The 20,070-nt window shown below is 38.1% G+C and overlaps 1 protein-coding gene across 1 annotated transcript; it reads left to right on the forward strand.

Annotated features, from left to right (window-relative positions):
• The first annotated feature begins 517 nt into the window (after nt 1-517).
• Nucleotides 518-19,764, forward strand: LOC117379061 (uncharacterized). Its single transcript, XM_033975773.2, has 47 exons — nt 518-642; nt 5,846-5,914; nt 5,992-6,016; nt 6,093-6,110; nt 6,187-6,246; nt 6,330-6,469; nt 6,548-6,658; nt 6,785-6,842; nt 6,927-6,974; nt 7,054-7,122; nt 7,216-7,355; nt 7,501-7,620; nt 7,689-7,746; nt 7,855-7,926; nt 8,006-8,062; nt 8,329-8,420; nt 8,503-8,571; nt 8,651-8,675; nt 8,875-8,940; nt 9,011-9,150; nt 9,229-9,342; nt 9,419-9,476; nt 9,701-9,745; nt 9,828-9,884; nt 10,867-11,000; nt 12,343-12,447; nt 12,527-12,575; nt 12,663-12,743; nt 13,412-13,777; nt 13,859-13,915; nt 13,990-14,126; nt 14,202-14,291; nt 14,379-14,439; nt 14,508-14,605; nt 14,796-15,834; nt 15,913-16,034; nt 16,652-16,756; nt 17,234-17,291; nt 17,569-17,730; nt 17,874-17,999; nt 18,076-18,138; nt 18,214-18,353; nt 18,425-18,547; nt 19,002-19,059; nt 19,127-19,198; nt 19,531-19,574; nt 19,692-19,764. Exons 1-46 carry the CDS (start codon nt 619-621, stop codon nt 19,533-19,535), a joined length of 4,986 nt encoding a protein of 1,661 aa, XP_033831664.2. The 5' UTR covers nt 518-618; the 3' UTR covers nt 19,536-19,574; nt 19,692-19,764.
• The last annotated feature ends 306 nt before the right edge of the window (nt 19,765-20,070 follow it).

Below are 20,070 nucleotides of genomic sequence, written 5' to 3' on the forward strand. Positions count from 1 at the left end.
ATTTGTCCAGTTGACCGATTTAACCCTTGTGTTGTCCTGAAGTAATTTATGAGCCCAAAAAATAACTCACTCACAGCAGAACTTGGACATTTCTTTATCAAATGGGTTGAAAATTGGGCCACTTGAAAAAAATATTGAATGTATCATAAGAACTGTTTGAAAAACAAGGTACGTTAAATTTCAATTTGACCTCACTTCTTATAACTCAGATCAACTTAATTTCCACCACTGTACTTGACAAACACAGTACAGAGATGAAAATTAAGAGTTGCAGGAGATTTTGGATTTTGAGGTCCAAAAAATGCAACAATCTTTACTAAAATACGGCCAAATTGGGGTCAAATTGAGCCCAGAGGAACGTCAAAGTAACTCTGCTGGGAGGAAGGGTTGAACTTCTTCTCCCAAAGCCCATGTTATCTTTTTAAAGAGGCGTCATGTGAGTCTCCAAACTGTGCGCTCTGCAAAAGGGGCGTGTCGTGTTATTTGCACAAAGCCTTCCGCTATCGACTTACACACGCTCGCTTAATTTCGAGGTTTTAGTTTATTGTCCCGTTTGTATGCTTTATGTCGGGGTATTCTTCCACTTCCTCTTGGATCTAAATTGGTCTCACGCCAGCGATGGAAAAAGAGTTTTGCTGTCAGGTAAATCAAATATTTTACACTATGTGGAAACAAGGCTTGTATTAAGAACTTCGAAATCATACTGTGCATAAACTGTAAAGTGCTGGTCATAATTTCTCCGACTTGAGCACTGGAACACAGAAACTCGAAGAAAACTTACTTTGAAGTCCGAGTGGCGACCTCTGAGGGTAAATGAAGCTCAAAATTAGACAAATTGCGCATGTGGCGCAGCAGCTCCTCTACTCAAAGCTGCACCATGTGTCTTAGCTCCTTACCCTGTCTCTGAGGAAGGCAACTTTATAGCATAATTCAAAGTGCTTTACAGAATGAGAAAAACATTAAAATCACAATACAACAAACCAAAACATAAATAATCACAAATAATCATCATAAAATTTACATTAAAGGCGAAAAGTGCAGAATAAAAACCTTTCAGTCATATCTACAGCTAAACATAACTATTATGAGTAGGGGAGTGCTAAAAATCGATATACATAGATATGTATCGATATTATTAAAATCGATACACCATCAATTCTCCGTATCGATATTCCCCCGAAAGAGAAGCGAGAAGCGTAGAAATAGAAAAATGACAAGGACACTATTGTGCATTATGTCTGCCAAGGTCTGTGTCCATACAGCGTCGTGGAGAACCCAGGCTTTCACCTTATGATGAACACATTAGATCAACACTATGTGATTCCCACACGTAAACATCTGATGGAGGTAGGGATCCCGCAAATGCACCAGAGAGTGAAAGATGCCCTTAAAACCAGCCTAAAAGCAGCACCGAGAGTGGCCCTTACTTGTGATGGCTGGATGTGCTACGGTATTGTATGTAACCACTACAAGTCATTTTGTAAATGAACAATGGGAGCTAATTTCCCACGTTTTACAAACTAGAGCCATACATGAAAATCACATGGGGACTAACACTGCGGGGCTTTTCAGCGTGATTCTCGAGGAATGAGACATCACTGACAAAGACCCGGCTATTATGACTGACAACACCGCTGATAAGAGCGCGTGGAGCTCACTGTCATGTTTCAAGTGCTTTTCCCATACGCTCAATCTGACCTCACAGCGTGCTCTGAAACTACCTGACCTGGCCTCACGTGATGCTCTGAAACTACCTGACCTTGCCTCACGTGATGCTCTGAAACTACCTGACCTGGCCTCACGACATGTGTGAGAATGTTTCTTCATGTAACATGAATGTATGTGACAATTATACTTTGAGCTGTCTCCCTCTTGTGGACTCCAATGTGGAATGTTATGCTATGCTGTACTTTGAACCGCCATATGTATGTTTAAACACAGAAGATCAGATAAGCATACCTGTTTTGTCCACTTTGTCTTCAGTGAACCCAGATAACATGTTCATGTCTATAAATACCAAGTTAATTATTAAGAGAATGGGACTCGTGGCACTTGTATATAAGAGCCCACCCGGCCATGATAAAATAGGAGACGGTGAGGGAAATGAACTTGAATTACGCCTGTATCTGCTTGAGCCAAAAGTCTTCTGAACTCTTGTTTTCAGTTCACCTCTGGGAAAAGCTGTCACGTGATTCTCTGAAACTACCTGATCTGGCCTCAGGTGATGCTCTGAAACTAACTGGCCTGGCCTCATGGCATGCTTTGAAACTACTTGTAGTCGGCGTCTGTTGGGTCACGTTAGACGCATTTCAAACTTTTTCAGACGTAGCACAACGCCACATACTCAGCCAAAATCAAGCATTATTCTACAGTTAATGAATGTTCTGTGGTTGGTTTTAGAATCACAGCAGTGAGATCCTTTAGGTCAAACTGCACGTGCTTTTGTTTAAGTAATTGTTGAGCTCGTATAAGCTGTGGATGATGATGCAGCTGAGCACTTTTCTGAGGTTGTATTGTTCTAGTTAGAAACATGCATTAATCAAAAATCACTTTGTTCTTTAATCTTCCATAAATGGAAGATAAATGCAACATTTAATGTTTTATTTTTATGAAAATGAAATCAAAATGCATATTGTATCATGGCCTGTGTATCGAGGTACATATCGTATCAGCAACTTCTTGGTGATACCCAGCCCTAGTTTTGAGCCTGGATTTAAACATTGTCAAAGTAGAGGCCTGTCTCACATCTTCAGGAAGACTGTTCCAGGTTTTCGCTGCAGAAAACTGAAATGCTGAAAGCCCATTTCGACTGTCCAATGCTCGGGAACATAAATGAGAGTAGAATAGGATCAGACATCTAAATCATCTCTAAACTAGGACCCTGGGGCCATAGGTGAACCTTGGAATGGATACAGCAGTAAACCGAGGGCTTTGCTGTGACCCCATCAGTGATCCGCCTGACAATCCCACACTCCAGATCCTGAGATACTTGAACCCCTCCATTTGAAGCAAGCTGCCCTCTCCATCCACCTGGAGAGGGCAGACCATCTTTTTCCGATTGTGAACCACGGCTCTGGATTTAGAGGAACTGCTTCACACTCGGCTGCAAACCGCACCAGTACATACTTTAGGTCCTGGTTTGATGAAGCAATCACGACAACATCATCTGCAAACAGCACAGATCCAGTGGTCCCCAATCCAGCTACCTTCCAGCTCTTGACTGTGCCTAGAAATTCTGTCCATAAAAAGAATGAACAGAACCAATGATAAAGGACTGCGCTTTGGAACCAAGGTGTGAACCTGCTCAACATATTATTTGCGTGTTCACATTGTTGTTTTGTATCTCTGGGTTTAGGGAGAGGGAGGCAGTGAGAGCACCTGGCTTAAGCCCTGCATACGTAGGCTGTTAGGGATAACGATCTGACTCAGAGCTCTGTATTACAATTGTATCAAAAAGGGAATAAACTCTTGTGATTTTAACTGATCGATTACAGTCATCATTTTGATAGAACATGCCTAACATCTCCCAGAGCACCCCCAAAGGACACCATGAGGGGCACGGTCGAACGCCTTCTTCAGATCCTCAAAGCACATGTGGATTGGTTGGGCAAACTCCCATGACTCCCGATGGAGAGTATAGAGTTGGTCCAGTGTCACGTGACCGGGATGAAAACCACACTGCTTCTCCTGAATTCGAGGTACAATTGTCGGTCGGACTGTCCTCTCTAGCACCCAGGATGAGATCATACTGGGGAGGCTTTGGAGAGTGATTCTCCCTGTAGTTGGCTCCACTTTCTTGAATCGAGGGACCACTACCGCGATCTGTCAGTTGAGAGGCACTGATCCCGACAGCCACCCAGAGTTAGTTATATAGACGTCTAAGCCAACTTGGTCCCACAACATCCAAAAACTTAGATACTCACAGAGTAGGCCAACGCAACAGTGGGAGACCTGTTCCCAACCCAAAGGCGCATGGATGCGACCCTCTCAGTTACTGGGGAGAACTCCAACACGTGGAGCTGAGTTGTGTGGCTATAAGCCCACACCAGCTTTCCGGCACTCCCCATGGGCAACGTCAGAAAAGTGGAGGGTCCAGCTCCTCTTGAGGAGTTGCACAGTTGCGCCTCCACACACAGCAAGGAGACTGAAGAAGTTGAAAATGGATTGAAGAAGGGGAGAAAAAATGGGAGGAGCTTGGAGGAGGGCCACTGCTCCTCCATGTCAAGAGGAGCCAACTGAGGTGGCTTGGGCTCCTGGACCTGGATACTTCCTTCACACCTCTTTGGGGAGATGTTCCGGGCATGGCAAAATATATTATCACAGATATGAGATCACAATTCGATTTTTATCGACATATTGCCCAGTTCTAGATAATTTGAGAAAACAAGCGGTGTGCATAATAACTATTGAAGCAATTTGGGGAAAAAAAGGAAAAAAATGACAGATTTTTCAAGGGGAAAAATTACTGAGAGCCGTGAGATGTGCCTATTGAGTTTTGGGGGTGTGTGTGTGTGTGGGGGGGGGGGGGGGGTGTGTGGGTGTGTGTGTGTGTGTGTGTGTGGAAGGTCCTTCTTCTGGTCTGCATGGCGCCCTCATAATATCCACGCTGGTCTGTACAACATCTTCGTGAATTCCCACATATTCCATAGATCTGCACCCCCCTGGTGGGCTTGTGTTGTTTACCTTAGCATTATTGAATCAAGATAACAGTTTGATGTAGTGCTGCACTGCTAGAAAAAATACCTTACAAAACCAAAAGGTGTACGTGATACCTGGGGACAAGGACTACTGTAATAACTGGATTTGGGGTACCTAGGTCACTTGTCTTGGAAGCTACTGGGGGAAAAAAATCGTTCTGGAATCCAACAGCTGTGCGTGAACCATGATGATGATTGATTTCACTATTGTAAGAAATTGTGCCATAAACCTTTGTAAAGATGAGAAGTGAACTCCAACACCTCCATCACCAACGTCCTTTGGCTAATATGCACAGGTTTTACTTATAAATTTTGCTTTGTTTGCATATCGTGTATTATGTGTTCTTTGTCTTGCTGCAAAAATATTTGGGTGACTATTTAGAATAGGTCATGTCAAGAAAAGATCAATGGGTCAGTGACAATGAAATCAGGTTTTTGTCATTAACCTCCTAAGACCAGAGCTCTTGCATGACATGCTTTATTAATTTCTCTTTGTTTTTACACTAATCAGGTCCCAATCAGCTTAAATAACAAAGAATTACCTTTTTACATTATGTAGTTTCTGAGAAAATTGGTATAAAACAAATGTCCTCATATGTGGACATTTTAATCATTTTGATAAAACATTTGAATAATGATTTGCAAAAACTATTTTTTAAGACCTTAAACACAGCAATATTTGTCCTGAATGTAAATACAAAATGAGAAACAACAATTGATGAATTGGAACAATGTGGCTCATGTGAAGTGCTGCTGACAGGAGCAGGAGACATGTGCCTTTGCAAAAAAAAAAAAAAATATATATATATATATATTCTGCACATTCTAAAGTCTTAAATATATTCTAAATTGAACATTTTGGTATTGTTGTTGTTCTTGTATGCTGCTGTTCTTCTAAAAATTTGCATTGTGGCCTAGACAACCCAAAATGTGTTGTCCACATATGTGGACGCCAGGAGGCTAATAATTAAATATGCTTATTTTGTTAAAATCCCACTGAATAACTTCTTACCCCCCCAAAAACACTTCTATTGCACTGATATACAAGGAAAAACATAGGTGCTTACTGTGTGCAGACATGCATCTCCAAAAGCCTGATTTTTATCTGGACTTTCATTTTAAGATGTCCTTTTTGTGTTGTGTTACAGATATGTAGCACATTATTTACCATAGTCTCTGACTTCAAGAAACACATGACCTCATATGTGCATAAACAGGTGAGTGAGAGAATGTTTTCTACATTTTTTTTATATTGAGTTTAGGAACTAAAACTGTGCCTTTTTTTATTTTGTAGAATTTCAAGAGAGCTTACCCAGATGGTGAAAGATTTTGCTATTTTCTCAGTGTAATTTGTTGTGATTCAGTTGTCTCATATTTCTTTTTGTGTTTTTGTAGCATCTATCTACTGGCACCGTAAGCCCAAGTTCTATGTGTGTCTAATGTTCATTATTTGTTAATTATTAGTTTACATGTCCCATAATTTCTTCAGGCTACACTCCATGGATTTTCTACAAAGATTATAATTACAAAGGTACATCTCCTGTACTAGGTTTGTTTTATGTTTTTTTATGTGGGATAATGTGATGTTACCTTTTTAGATGGAGATGTCAATCACTGTGTCATTATTTGTAGGTTTGTCCCAGATGACCTTGTGTTTCAGTTCAGATTTGCGGAAAAGTGGTTTTTACCTTTGCCACATCTGTGAAGCAACGTGTCCAATCAATGATGTGGTAGCTCATGTTTCTCAAAGCGTCCACTTCAACAACTACTTTGTAAGCCAAGTCAAGATATTAATGAAACTGTCATTAATGGTCATTTTGCCACCTGTTATGTAATGCAATATTTTCTAGGCCTACACTGACCCCAATGCTTTGAATTTTGCTTGGACGCACCCTTCAAAAAAACCCGAAATGAACTACACAAAGAATGAATTACAAAAAAGGGGAAGTGGTGTGTTACAGGTGTGATTTTGAATTTTTATTTGTAAACTTTTAATATACTGCCCTACTTTTTATATTCAAATCAACATGCAAACCGCAGATGATTTATTTATGAATGAATGTATGGATGTATTCATTTAAATGCAGGTGTTGCATTTGCCTGCACAGATGGGCAGACAATGCCAGACTAAAACATATCGTCAAGGTTTGTGTCACAATATTTACAATAGCTTGTTAAAAATCTGTTTAAAAGTCTTTAATAACATGTTGATTTTTAATGTTTCTATAGTGATGGATTTGCTCCATCAAAACAAATCGCTTTCAGTCGTGTTCAAAGGTGTGTTAAATATTCTAGTATTACCTCTTTTGTGAAATAATTCAATTAGTTTTAAAACAGTATTTTCATATACATACAGAAATTAAACCAGCCAGAATGAGCATACAGACATACAAAGATGATGCGAACAGGAAACATCCTCTTCTTGGTTTGGAAACTAATACTTTTAAAATAATTGTTCTCTTCCTAATGAAGCTATGGGCTGTTATAAACACAGAGTTCATTGTTGATGTGTCCCCAGGCCTGCAGCACATAGTGGAGTGTGTCTGTGTCCCCCCGTATGAGATGAAGCACTATCTCTGCACACTATGTGAGCATCATGTGTCCTGCCACATGATTTTCAGACATCTGCTGAGCCTCGATCACCTCTTATGCTACGTTGTAAGCTACTGCTACATTCTGGTCATGATTGTAGAATATAAGGAACCATTATCCAATCAGATAAGATTTAAACTTGTTGAGTTGAGGGTAACAAAATGGGGCCATGGACAAACATTATTTTATCATAACACCTTATCGTTTGTAGAACAAATGGCACCCATCTACTTTAACGGGGAAAGAAGACTACAGAAATTCTGACATTGCTGGTAGGCTGACTGATTTGGCAAAGCAGTTGGAGAAACTCCATGGTCTTGCAGACATTCAGGTGACTGGATAAAAGATTACACATTAGTTTGCAAAGCCAAGAAAAGTTATCATCATTATGTTTTACAGCAAGTGAAACTGGAGCGCAGCCCATTTCTTTCTATGTTTGGTGCATGTTTCAAAGATGGTCAGTATATTTTATTTTACATCAAACAATGTTTATGTCACGTTAATGTTATTTTATTTTGTAATATATATTAACATGTATACTGTATCCTTCATGTTGGCTTTTTAGCTTTGACAAAAATAGAATTGGTGACAAATAAAAGGATTTGGCTACCACTTGACAAACCTGGAATGAAACTTGGTAAGTGTAGGATGTTGGTCAGGGTTACTGCTCTGTTTCGCAGTTTACTGTTTTTGATTATTATTTTTTCATCTTTTAGAACCAACTTCAGAAAGTGGTAAAGTACCATCAAAGCTTGAAGAAGGAAGCAATCCTGGTATGTTTATTCTAAATTACCACCCAGCTCCAAACATAGATTTTTTTGACCCATCCTCTGTCTGCACATTCTAGATCAAATGTACATTTATATTTAAAGCACAAAATTGCCAAAATAAATGTAATTCTCTTGATCGGTTTAAAGAACTCCATTTTCTTTTGCAATGGAACCTACCAAGATGAAGGATTAAACGGACACAAAACCAAATTGATAAACTTAATTAACTGGCTACATCTTTATTCGTCAATAAATGTTATACATTTCAGAACCATGTCCCTCGGGAAGCAGCACAGTGTTACCGAGTGCAGGTGAACCAAGTGTGCCACTGGCTGCACAGTCACACAGTCTTCATTGTCAGGTGCAACATCCACATGCAGTGTCTAAACGCCTCTGGAGGTTTTATGCTTTTTGTCTAAAGTTCTTTTTTTTTTTTCCTTCAGAACTGCAGTCGAAAGTTTGAAACGGATACTTTATATTTTAACCACCTTTTGATGAGTGGACACCAGGAGGTAGGACTTTCTACAGTGAACTTAAGGGAATACAGTTTCCTTATTGGAAAATCACACTTATTTCTGTCTTTGTCAACAGAGATTTAGCAAAAACTTCAGACAAGGTAAAACAAAAAAACTTTCTTTTGATAATGTATGAACTCAAAATACATTTTATTTGAACTGCAAAGTGTTTTACAGCTATTGACAAAGTGAGCATCTTTGAAAACTTGCTTTATTGCATGTAGCCTTCAGCATGCTGCTCATTATGTTCTGCTATGTAATAATATTTCAATATAAATGCATAGTAAAAACTTTTTGCAGCTCACCAATGCAAACAACATCTTCCCCTATACAATGACTTCACAAAACATAATCTTTCCTGTGTTGGTAAGATTGAAGTTGATGTTAAATGTAATTATATATGACTAAACAATATTAATAGAATCTATTTTGACAGGCGTGTCCCTGGTTATGACCATTCTCAGCCATCAGGTCATCCGTGAGTCTGTTCATGTATGCTTGGCTTGTGAAGCTGTTTTTTTAAGTGACGGTTACAAACAACATATGAACTCTCTCAGACACCTTGTGCAGTCTCTGGTAAGAGGGAGGTTTTAGTGCCAGATGACTTGTAGTGTTCTATTATTTCTTCTACATCTTTATCTTGGTGCTTTTCAGATGTATCAAAATCCATGGAGGCTTCCTTTTGCCTGGAAAATGAGGCTGGATCACAAATATATGAAGTCGCAGGCATATAAAGAGGAGGAAGAAAGAGGTCAACAGATCATAAGGGTATTTGAAGTTCTTTAATAAATGGGTTTTTTTTTTTTTTTTTTTATGTGTCATTGATTGTTTGAAATTTCCCCAGATACTAGATGTCCCACTAAATCTTCTCCCAAGGGGAGCCCCTCTCACTTTTTCAAAAGGTGCACTCAGGTTTTCGTTATCACTTTGTTAGGCTTGAAGTGTTTGTTATACTTCCACCAATGTAGTTAAGTATTCAGGCAAACTTGTAACAACATCTGACAAGAACGAAGAAGAGTTTTCAAATTCCTTTTTAAATGTACACAGGCACAGAAATAACTGAACAACATGTTTTGAAGTTGACTGAAAATTAAATTCTAATTCAGTGCCCTCTAAACATTTCTAGTGATGGAGAAACTTAGTCGATTCCACTCTCTGTTGTTGACTGGAGGTAGGTAAAGAGTCCATTGTTAATCATTTGATAGGACACAACTTTTCTTTCCAAACACTTTGACTAATTCGTGTTCATACAGTGCGACAGCGTGAGACTTTCAGCAAACTTCAAGATGGAGACAGATTTCCATTTCTTGGTAAGCTAAATACCAGTAGCACTGTCTATCACGATAACAAATTTTGGAGTACGATATATTGGTGAAAAAAATATAAATGCTAAATGATAATATTCAATGCCAATATGCCACTGACATGATCCCCCCCAAATAATAATAATAATAATAATAATAATTATTATTATTATTAATGAAACACTGAGTCATAGAAGATATTTAATCAACCCTCTACAGCTCAAATCTTGAGAAAAGTACCAAAAATAACAAAGTTCCCCACTAATACAAAGAAAAATAGCCACGGTAAATATTGATCCCACCCAAAAAAAATAATTGTTCTGATAGGTTCACCTTTAACCTAAGTTACAGTTCAAAAGAGAAGAGAAGACAAGAGAGATTATTTTGTCTCAATTGAGGAGAAAGGACGGGGAGGCAAAACCTTCAGTTACAACCTCCTTACCCCTTCTGAAGTCTCCACTGTCTTTCACCTCCTTTTATTAGAATTAGGAACCCTAGTTACAAATGCACTGCTCACTCTCAAGGGGAGGGGGAAATATATTTAGCAAGCAGTGCGAAAAACAAATTACGAAGTTCAAATAAAAATACATTCTGTTCCTGCATTTCTCGAGGTCATTCCCTTTTGCACAAACACCCTCCCAAGATGTTTCAAGGACAAGGTTTTGCAAGTTCGCAGAGACCTCGACCTCTCCCGTGTGGTCCTGTAAATTTCACAAGACATTTTCTGCAAGACTCAAGAACAGATATTAGTGCAGATTACATAGTTAATATGATGAATATAATAAGAGTGAACATTACATTACCTTTAAGATGCACAGTGAGATTAATAAACATAACTTGAATATATATCTTGAATCCATCAGTTCCATTTATATTGAATAAGTTGATATTGTAATGATCGTGACAGGCCTAAGTCGGGTGGTAAAAATGTTTTCATTTTCATTATGAATGTAGTTAGAAAATGTTTTACTACTTTACTTACTTGCAGGTAACGAATTTTTGGTCAGATATGGACATTCAGCCAATGGATGGAAGTTTCTGTGTCTGCTCTGTCAACAAACACTGTCACCAGATGAATATGCAGGACATGTGTTCAGCTGGGATCATGTGATTACTTTTCTGGTAAGTGCATCCAGTTTAGAAAAGTAAATGCATTGAGAGCAAACCAGCATGTCCATTATGTAAGTAAATTCTTTATGCGAACAGAGCAGTATTTGTTATGAACTAAAGATGAGCCTAGATTACTGATGATGATAATGATTATAATTATTTTTCTTATTACATTTTATGTGAGGAACCTTTGTAAGGACACCGTACAACATTATAAAATGCAATAAAACCATAGAGAAAATAGACTAAAATAATAGTAATAATAATGCATAATGTTAAAATAAAGCTACATATTTTAATGATCTGATATTTTGTGTTTAGTTCAGCGTTTACAACTTTTATTGTTTTTGCGACTGTTTGTGTTGTGTTGTTATTAATGTAACTGCTTTTTTATGTGGCACTTGTTATGCCGACAAGTTAACGTGAAGGTTCTATTTGTCAGTTACTGGTCTGTTTTGGAGAGTGGCTCTAGTGAGTTACACTGCTGTTGTTTTGCCCTTGTTTTGGCGTGGGTTATGGTCTTCAGTAGCACTTGTGTTCAGAAAATAAACAACTAGAAGAGATTAGGCGTGTTTCCATACAATATGCAAATGGTGGTGGAATAGGTTTATCTGAACAAGTGGGTTTTGAGCAGGGTTGAGGAGTGGTCTAACTGAAAGCTCAAGAGCTGTTAGGCTGCTGAAACTAGCGGAATCGTGTAATATTGTTAATATGTGACTGACAGAAAGCGATCAAATATCACACCACTTGATATGACGGGATTATTGTTATTGGTGAGTGAGAGTGAGTGTTGAATGAAGAACAGACACAGAGGCACAGGAGTCTTTCTGTATGGTATTTATTGAGCTTCACAGAAATGCAGCAAAGACATTTTTTTTTTCTTTTTACACAGTGTGTGTTAAAAAAAAACTAATTCAAGTGTCCTTATCTGGACAGCAGGAGGCTACAGAACAGACATTTGGCCTTGACCAAAAGCAGCTGCGACATTTTGTTTTCAAGAGAAACGGAACATTTTTGTATCTTTTGTAAAACAAAGCAAGCAGCGCATTATACCTGTATATTGTTCACAAACGCACACCCTGGGAGTGTGATGCTATTAGCTGCAAAGTATCAATAGGAGAAACAGTCCCATTTAGATGCTTGCTTTCAGTAGAGGACTTAACAGAATCTATCACCCTCTTGTTCCAACTACCGTAAATCTTCTTTATGGTCAGATAAGCTCAGAATAACTGTTGATGACATCTCTTGAAAGGTATCAATACATTTCCATTTCACAGATGTTTACCAATAGGTTTTTAACAATGATACACATTGCTATAAATACTACCTGTGATCTTGTTTTATATATTTTAAGGACAAATATCATCCAGGCTCATTGGATTTGGACACCATCACAGAAGAGATATTACTGGACTTAGCAAAACAGGCTGCACGCATTCATCGTGTTTCCAATGAACAGGTACAGATTTTTTTTTTTTTTGCACAGATGTGCCTAGTTTTATTTTGTTTATATTCCTCAAAAATGTTGTGTCTTGCAGGAAATTGAGTTTGATCAGAGTATTTTTGAGGTATCTGACTATAGCACAAGTAAGTATTGACATTTATATACGTATTCCCAAATTAGCCAGAAGATTTATACAAAGGAAAAATATAACGGCTTTTTTTTTTTTAAAGAAGTACAATTGCTGTCAGCTGAAAAGGCAAGACGTGGTAATGGAACACTAATGCCTTGTATCACACCAAACATGAAACTGGGTAAGTCAAGGTTATGGACTAAGAAGATACCAAATTATGTAGATTTCAAGTGAGTTAGTTGTTGTAGTTTAGTTTCCAATACAGCTACTCACCTTTGTAGCTGTCCTGCGGTCCAGAGTGGGGTGTGTTCAGGAGTTGAACCAAAAGACAAAAGCTCTGATAGTTTAATGCTATTAATTATATGCCAATTACAGACAGAAGGTCCAGGCGATCTCTGAGCTAATCCTATGTCTGAAGACTTAAACAATTCCAGATGTTCTATACATTACAACTCAGTGTTAGGAATTTTAGCCTCTGAGCCCAAACAACTCTATGCATTAAGACCTTAAATGGGTTGTAAGGCGCACAAGCCCCTGACGGTGGAGGCCAGATACCTCATTGTGAACAAGGCTCCCAGTTTCTAAATATAACCCTTTCCAAACTATGGCTAGGGCAGGGTTTTAAATTTAAACTAGGAGGGCAGGGTTTTAAATTGGTTCTAAAAATGTTGTTACATTGTGCCGAGTATGGCTGGAAGAGTCGTCAGTCTCAAAGGCATTTTCTGTCTACATAAAGATTTCCTTTTGAAAAGTTTTGTATAGAAACAGATGCTAATTTGGGTGTGAAATGCTGAAATCAAACTGTAGACTCTGATGTTAAAATGTATAATGTTTTTATTTATTTTTTAGTTCCCAGACAAAGCCAAACACAAGAGAAAGATCGTGGTCAGAATACAAAAGCAACAACTGGTTCCGATGTGGTCAAGAACATTCATTCCAACGCAAAGGCACCCAGTGAAAAAGCTGCTGATGGCGTGCAGTCAGCAAACCAAGTATCATGCATTCACAAAACAGAAACTATGGAAATCAGTGTGCAAGAAAAAAGTATAGAACCAGTTCAGCCAGAAAGACAGACAGGAGAACATGAACTTCCTAATCCATCTTCACCATGTCCAACGGAAGATGTTTCTGCAATGGAGAGGTCATACTGCTTGTCAGATATGGACATCAGTGACTCTGGAGCTGAGAAAGAGGACTCTGCTACTGCCAGATCAGGTATTGCTAGCTCAGGCCTTAGTGCATTTAGTTTTTTTTCATTCAGTGTTTGTTTTTAAATGATTGTTTCTCTTGTGTCAGATTGTGGGCGCATGTTATGGTCGTATATTCAAAAGAAAATACGAGAACCTTTGATTGGTAAATTGATTTGAATTTAGCAACTAGCCACATTGTAATTTTTGACATGTCAAAATAAAATCTTTTGTTTTTAGGCTTAAGTGCAGTTTATGAATGTGTTCACAACAACGATGCCCCAATCTACCTCTGTGATTGCTGCCATTGTGTAATTATTGAGCAGCACATTGTCAGCCATCTTACTCAAGCATGGCATTATAAGAATTACTTTGCAGTGAGTAGTTTGTTCATGTTTTGACTTGTAATTAGTAATCTTTCAATCTTAAATGACTTCTTATTGTGACTGTAGATGATTGAGAAAGTGAGTGTTCTCCCAAGCAACAACTGGAGAAAAGAAGCAGTTCAATGGGAAAGGAGCCAGGGAAATGGAGAAGCTCAGGTTTGAAGGAATTATTTGCAGTTGTATTTTCTGACCAGACAAACAAAGATGAACACATTTTACATACTGTATTTATTTGGAGTATAGATTGTGGAGTTGACTTCAGAAGAATTTGGCAAACTTGTCTCATCGTCAATGTATCATGAAGGTAAGCCTCATTGAGTAATTATTTTTTGCTATATTATCAACACTTAAATGTGGTATTCTATTTTGCAGCCATAAGTATTGTGCAAAAGCATCTGGATATGCAGGAAAAGAAAAGCATCACTTGTGTTGACACAACCACTGCAAATTCTCAAAAGACAGCTCAGCAGGTGAAGTTCACAGTCTAAAACGACACAATTAACCCAAGGAAGAAAAATCATAGATATAGTAAACACCTTTAGCCATGGTTTAATCCTATTATTGACCTGATTTAGTCCTGGTTTCGACCTGGTGTGGTCTTGTATTAGATGTGACAGTACTAAAAAATATTTTTTGTTATTTTATGTACCCTACTTATAGGATGTGGAGATGGAACTCGACCCAGAGCCTGTTACAGCCCCCTCAAAGCCCAGCCTCTCAACTAAAACTGCAACCAACTCCAAATCAAAACAGGACATAATGGTCAGACTCCAGGGCCATGAAAAGTCTATTACAACTACTACTGCTACAGTTTCTCAGTGTTTGACCAGTACAGTCACAATTGCAGCAACTGCTCAGTCTCCAACCATTTCCTCAGTATGTCTTTTGAGCAGTCGCAAATTCTCAACAAATCCTACAGATGTAAAAAATACTATAACCGATGAAGATGCCAGCCTTAAAATGGAAGATAAAACACCTACAGTTACACCCAAACCAAGTAAACCGCTTTGCAAGTTTATAAAAGCTAGAGGTGTAAATCCTGAAGCTGAATGCAAAACTGCAAATGAATCAATCATGTTTGTCAGTTGCACCACTATTGACACATCCAAACCAAACTTCAAACCCATCTGTAAGTTTATTACCAGCAAATCTGCCAACCGAGATACACCTGCTATGACCCACCTGGAACCTCCTCCAAATGGCAGAAAATCTACAACAGCAACTATACCTACCTCACTAAATGACACTGATGATATGACACCAAATACCCAAACAGCTGCCTCATCGATTGCAAAGGACCCCACCAAAGAAACAAGTTGTTCCCCTATTTCAGATGCATCAAATGCTTGTAAAGAAGCTCCAAATCTGCAAGGTGTTTTTACAATACAAGATAAATCAATCTCATTTGATGCTATGCACAAATGTAAAGCAGACTCTATGCCCAGTCAACCAGCTTCTAAAGTTGCTCCTTCAGGCAACAATCCATTATCTTGTTGTGTCACAACCAAAACACTGGAAGACCATACTAAATCTACAGTAAATCAATTAAAGTTGAATATAAATGCAGAAACGCATATTAAAAAAGATGGCTCAGTACTTAAAATGGACTCGTTGACACCTACTACACCCAACTGTGATCCACAGACTTGGACCACAGAAGCATCTGAAAAAGCAACTACAACTAATTGTCCTAAAGTTGGTAAGTGTTCTGTTTGTGAATACAAAATGACACCTTTTACTGCTGGACGTACTTGTCTCAAATGTTAATCTTTTCCAGGTTTGGACCAGCTGCTTAAAGTGACATGTAAAGAAAGCACACACACCTATTGTTTTGCATGTTTACTGATTCTGGAAAAATCCAATCACCTGACCAGTACAGCCCATCAAATAAATTGTGTGGTTGGTATTAGTCTGTTTATATAACCATGATAAGCTCTGGATAAATATTAGCATCAAAAGTGTAGTAGAGCCCTGATGTTTATATTTTTATGGTTGGTTGTTTCTAGAAATTAATTAGATACCTCATCATCAATACTTTGTTGGGTGTCTTAACTCTTGACTAAAGTAAAGACAAAAATAAATTAAAAATGTAATTGAGAAGGAAGAGAAGAGTCGAGGTGCAGACAGCAGGCACATGCCTCTGTGTGTATATATACACTGGGAAGGGTACCGAGAATGCTGAACATACGTGGACTTAAACACATTTTACTTACTGTACATACAAAATTGTAAATCGATGTACCTTTAAACTATATAAATAAGTATTGGTAATAAGTAAAACAGTTCATCTTAGTGTTTGTAATACGCAGGATTTAAAGCAAGTTTAAATGGCAAGAGATTAAATTATAACAGAAATTATGCTTTTACAATACGACAGCAATTGTTAAATAACTCGGCCGATCTTTCTTTTTATTGTCTAATTTATATTTGATCACTTTGGTATGAAAAGTTTAACAGTGACATTGTAGTGCAGGTAATGGGGAAATGAGACTTACCAGCTCTTTCACGTATTCCAGAAAGCAAAGTATCCATCGTGGAGTGGTAAGCCAAATGAGACAAAGCTCAGTGATATGGTGGCTCAGATGGCTCATGATGAGAAAGCTCAAAAAATTACATGCAAGGTAAGATTTGTTTTAATTTGTCTGTGTGTGTGGATCTAGAGTGGTTTGGCACTGTAATAAAATTATGCTTATATTTTACCATCTAATAAACTGTGTGCATGAAGCCTGTTCAACTGAACTGAAAAACAGGAAACGGGGATGTGAGTGAAAAGTCCAGAAGCCTGTGTAATTTAATTGAAAAATAGGAAATGGGAGGCCCAGGGTGAAAGGTCATATTTGTGTGGAAAGATAACAAGTTTAGTTCTGACAAGCATGTTGAAATAATGATTTGTGTCAATGCGTCTAAATAAAAGGGAGAGTGGAGAAGGCACAGAAGCAAAGTCTGCACAGCTCTTTGTCTGTGCTATCTCCTCTCTGATCAGAGCAGAAGAAAAGTCTAACCCTTGTCTTGAGTCTTTTTTGAAAACAGGGCGTCAAGAACGGAGTTTTCTTGACAGGCACATACAGTTAAAATAATAATGTTATTTTTAATTTCAGCAAATTGAAGTGCCTCCGAATGTGTACAAAGAGCTCAAGAGTCTTCCAGATAACTTGGGTAAAATAATCTTTGACCTTCTCATCGTGCAAATAACAAAGGCTTATAAAATATACAAAAGTCACTTCTTAAAACAAACTTTGGAAATTCATTCTCTTTATTTTGTATAGAACAATACTACAGTTCAGATGTAATAAGCATTGGGATATTGCACATGTTGTTTAGTCAGTTTATTTAGGCATTGCTCTATTATTTATTTTAACTTTTGGCCAAATTTCGATTTAAGTACTTCGATCTGTATTTAGCAGCTACTGATAGTCTTTCTTTCTCCCTCCAGCAATAGAGAAAGTAAAAGGTATGATCGAAAAGAAAAGCTCAAAGAAACCATCTCAACGACAACCATCCGCTGCAACAAGAGATATGTCTTCCAGTCCGTGTAGCTCTCCTTCTAGTCCCTGTGTTTCAGTTAGCCCATGTGACGTCACAAGCCCCGGCCTTGGTAAATTGACTTTAACCCTCTGTTTTTTAGCATCGCTATATAGAAAATGTTATTCATGGCAACTGTTAGCGTATTTCAAAATGACAAAGAAGGTCAAGTAAAGTGTTAATGTTAACTGTATGCAAATGCGGTACTCTCAACAGGGGTGGAAAATGGTAAGACCAAGCCACTGGCAAAGTGTAATGCTGAGCCCATAAAAATATTGCCTATATCAACCTCCAAAATAGTCCAGAAACCAACGTCTAAAGTAACTCCGAGGATTTTAAAAGGTTAATTTAAAAAAAAGTATGACATTTTAACAACAAAACGAGGTTTATAGAATGTTTTCATGTAAATATTGTTTAGGTTCAACAACAGACCGTAGCAACTTGATCCGTATTCTAGGGGTGATGGGCAGGCCAGTTATTGGTGAGTAAGCATCTTATCTATCAAATGCCTTTATTTTTGTAACACATAAGAGTTAACCATAATTTTCACTGTCAGGTCTTAGTTTTGTGTGGGAATGTCGAGTTGTACCCCCCAAGCTCCCAACCTTTTACCTTTGTGAAAGCTGCCACCTGACCATCTCAGTCCATGAGATCTGTGGGCACATGGCAAGTGCTGAGCACAGACGGAAGTACATAGTGAGTGAAAGTAAATGCACTTTTTTATTACTATGTCTCAAGACATATTAAATCATTTGTGTTTTCATCAGATGAGACAGTACCCAAGGTTTATGTACTGGATAGAGGAGGACCTCCTTCCAGAAATGATAGATGAGCTAATGAATGATATTGCAGGCTGGGTTTGGTGTCGGGAAGAGTTGATGGATGCCCAGGTATGTGTTTGGTTGATTTTTGTGAATAAAATCATGTTTATATTTCATCATTAATGAACTATATACTTATATTGTGTATACGTGACCCATAATGTATGGTGGAAACAAAGAACACTATGTAAACAGGAATGAAGCCAGAAAATGGTTTCTGGAAATTTGAAGAGTGCTAATTTGTTTAACATGCTGAGGGGTCATGTGAAAGGAAGTGTATGTATGTTATCTGATAGAGTTGTACGTCATGTGTCTAAATAAAAGGAGAAGAGGAGGGCGGAGAGGCACTCAGGCAGAGGTTCTTTGTCTGTGCTTGTTCCTCCCCTCTAATCAGAGCTGAAATAAGGGATATACTTGTATTGAGACTTTTTGGTAAACAGCGCGTCGAGAACTGAGTTTTCTTGAGAATTTTATTATTGAAAAATAATACTTGTGTAGTTAATGTTTTTGTTTTGTCTAATAGACTGTACTTTTGAGTGAGGAGTGCTTTGAGCGGGTACGAACAGCACCATTTTCTGAAGGTAGGGAATATAGTACTTTTTCAGCAGGTACAGGCTTTTTAATAAATTGCTTTGTATTTTTACCCAGCCTTACATATGGTGCGCAGGATAAAGCAAACAAAAACAACTGCCCTTCCACTCATTGTGACATCACAACATGGTGAGTGCCACAGATTTGTTTAGCTTTATGCCACTTGTGATTATTGTTGCATTCATATTCATTTGTTTCTGCAATGGGGAATGTGTACGTGAACAGTGGAAACAAGAGAGCCACATTGGACACAACTGACTTCGGCTACATCAAATAATCCTTTAACAGGATATTTATCATGCATGTATATCACTCTAATCCACAATATCTGGTGGTGGTGTTCATGAAAACATATTAGCATTTCTACCTAAAAAGAAGAGCCTAAATATTTTTTTTTAGTACTTTAGTCACCAAGAAGTACATTTTACTGTCAATGTCACACAGTCATGTCATGTTTACAGAATAGCAGAAAAGACAAAGATGTGCTGCTTAACTGCTCCAAAAGGTATATTTAAATGAAGTAAATACTGAAAACTGATTTTAGAACCATCAGACAGGTGTTCAAATGGGTATGGCTGTCATTGTGTTATTATTAAATTATGTTTTATTCTTTTTTTGGCAGATGTTGAAAATCAAGTGGAAATGTTAGAAGATAGTAGGGCAACAGATTTGGATCACACATTACATAGTATAGCTGGAAACTCGGCTGAAAGTCCCACAGTGTCTGACAACATGCCTTCTCCTCATATTACTCAGCTACTCTTATCTCCAGCTCAAAGTCCTGCATCAGCAAAACAGCCCGATGACATACTACTCTGTTCTGCTTTTAACCAAAACATGTCTATGTCAGCAAAAGATGAGAAGAAAGAGCTTTTGGAATCAGTAAATGAAGCTAGTGCAAATATCCCCACACCGTTAAGTCAACTTCACAACTCCAAAATTTTAATCACTGAACTGTCTCAAAACCTCCTTCAACAAATCCCCCAGAATGACCAGTCAAT

The sequence above is a fragment of the Periophthalmus magnuspinnatus genome, chromosome 11 (assembly GCF_009829125.3).
Source record: "Periophthalmus magnuspinnatus isolate fPerMag1 chromosome 11, fPerMag1.2.pri, whole genome shotgun sequence".
Taxonomy (NCBI): Eukaryota; Metazoa; Chordata; class Actinopteri; order Gobiiformes; family Gobiidae; genus Periophthalmus; species Periophthalmus magnuspinnatus.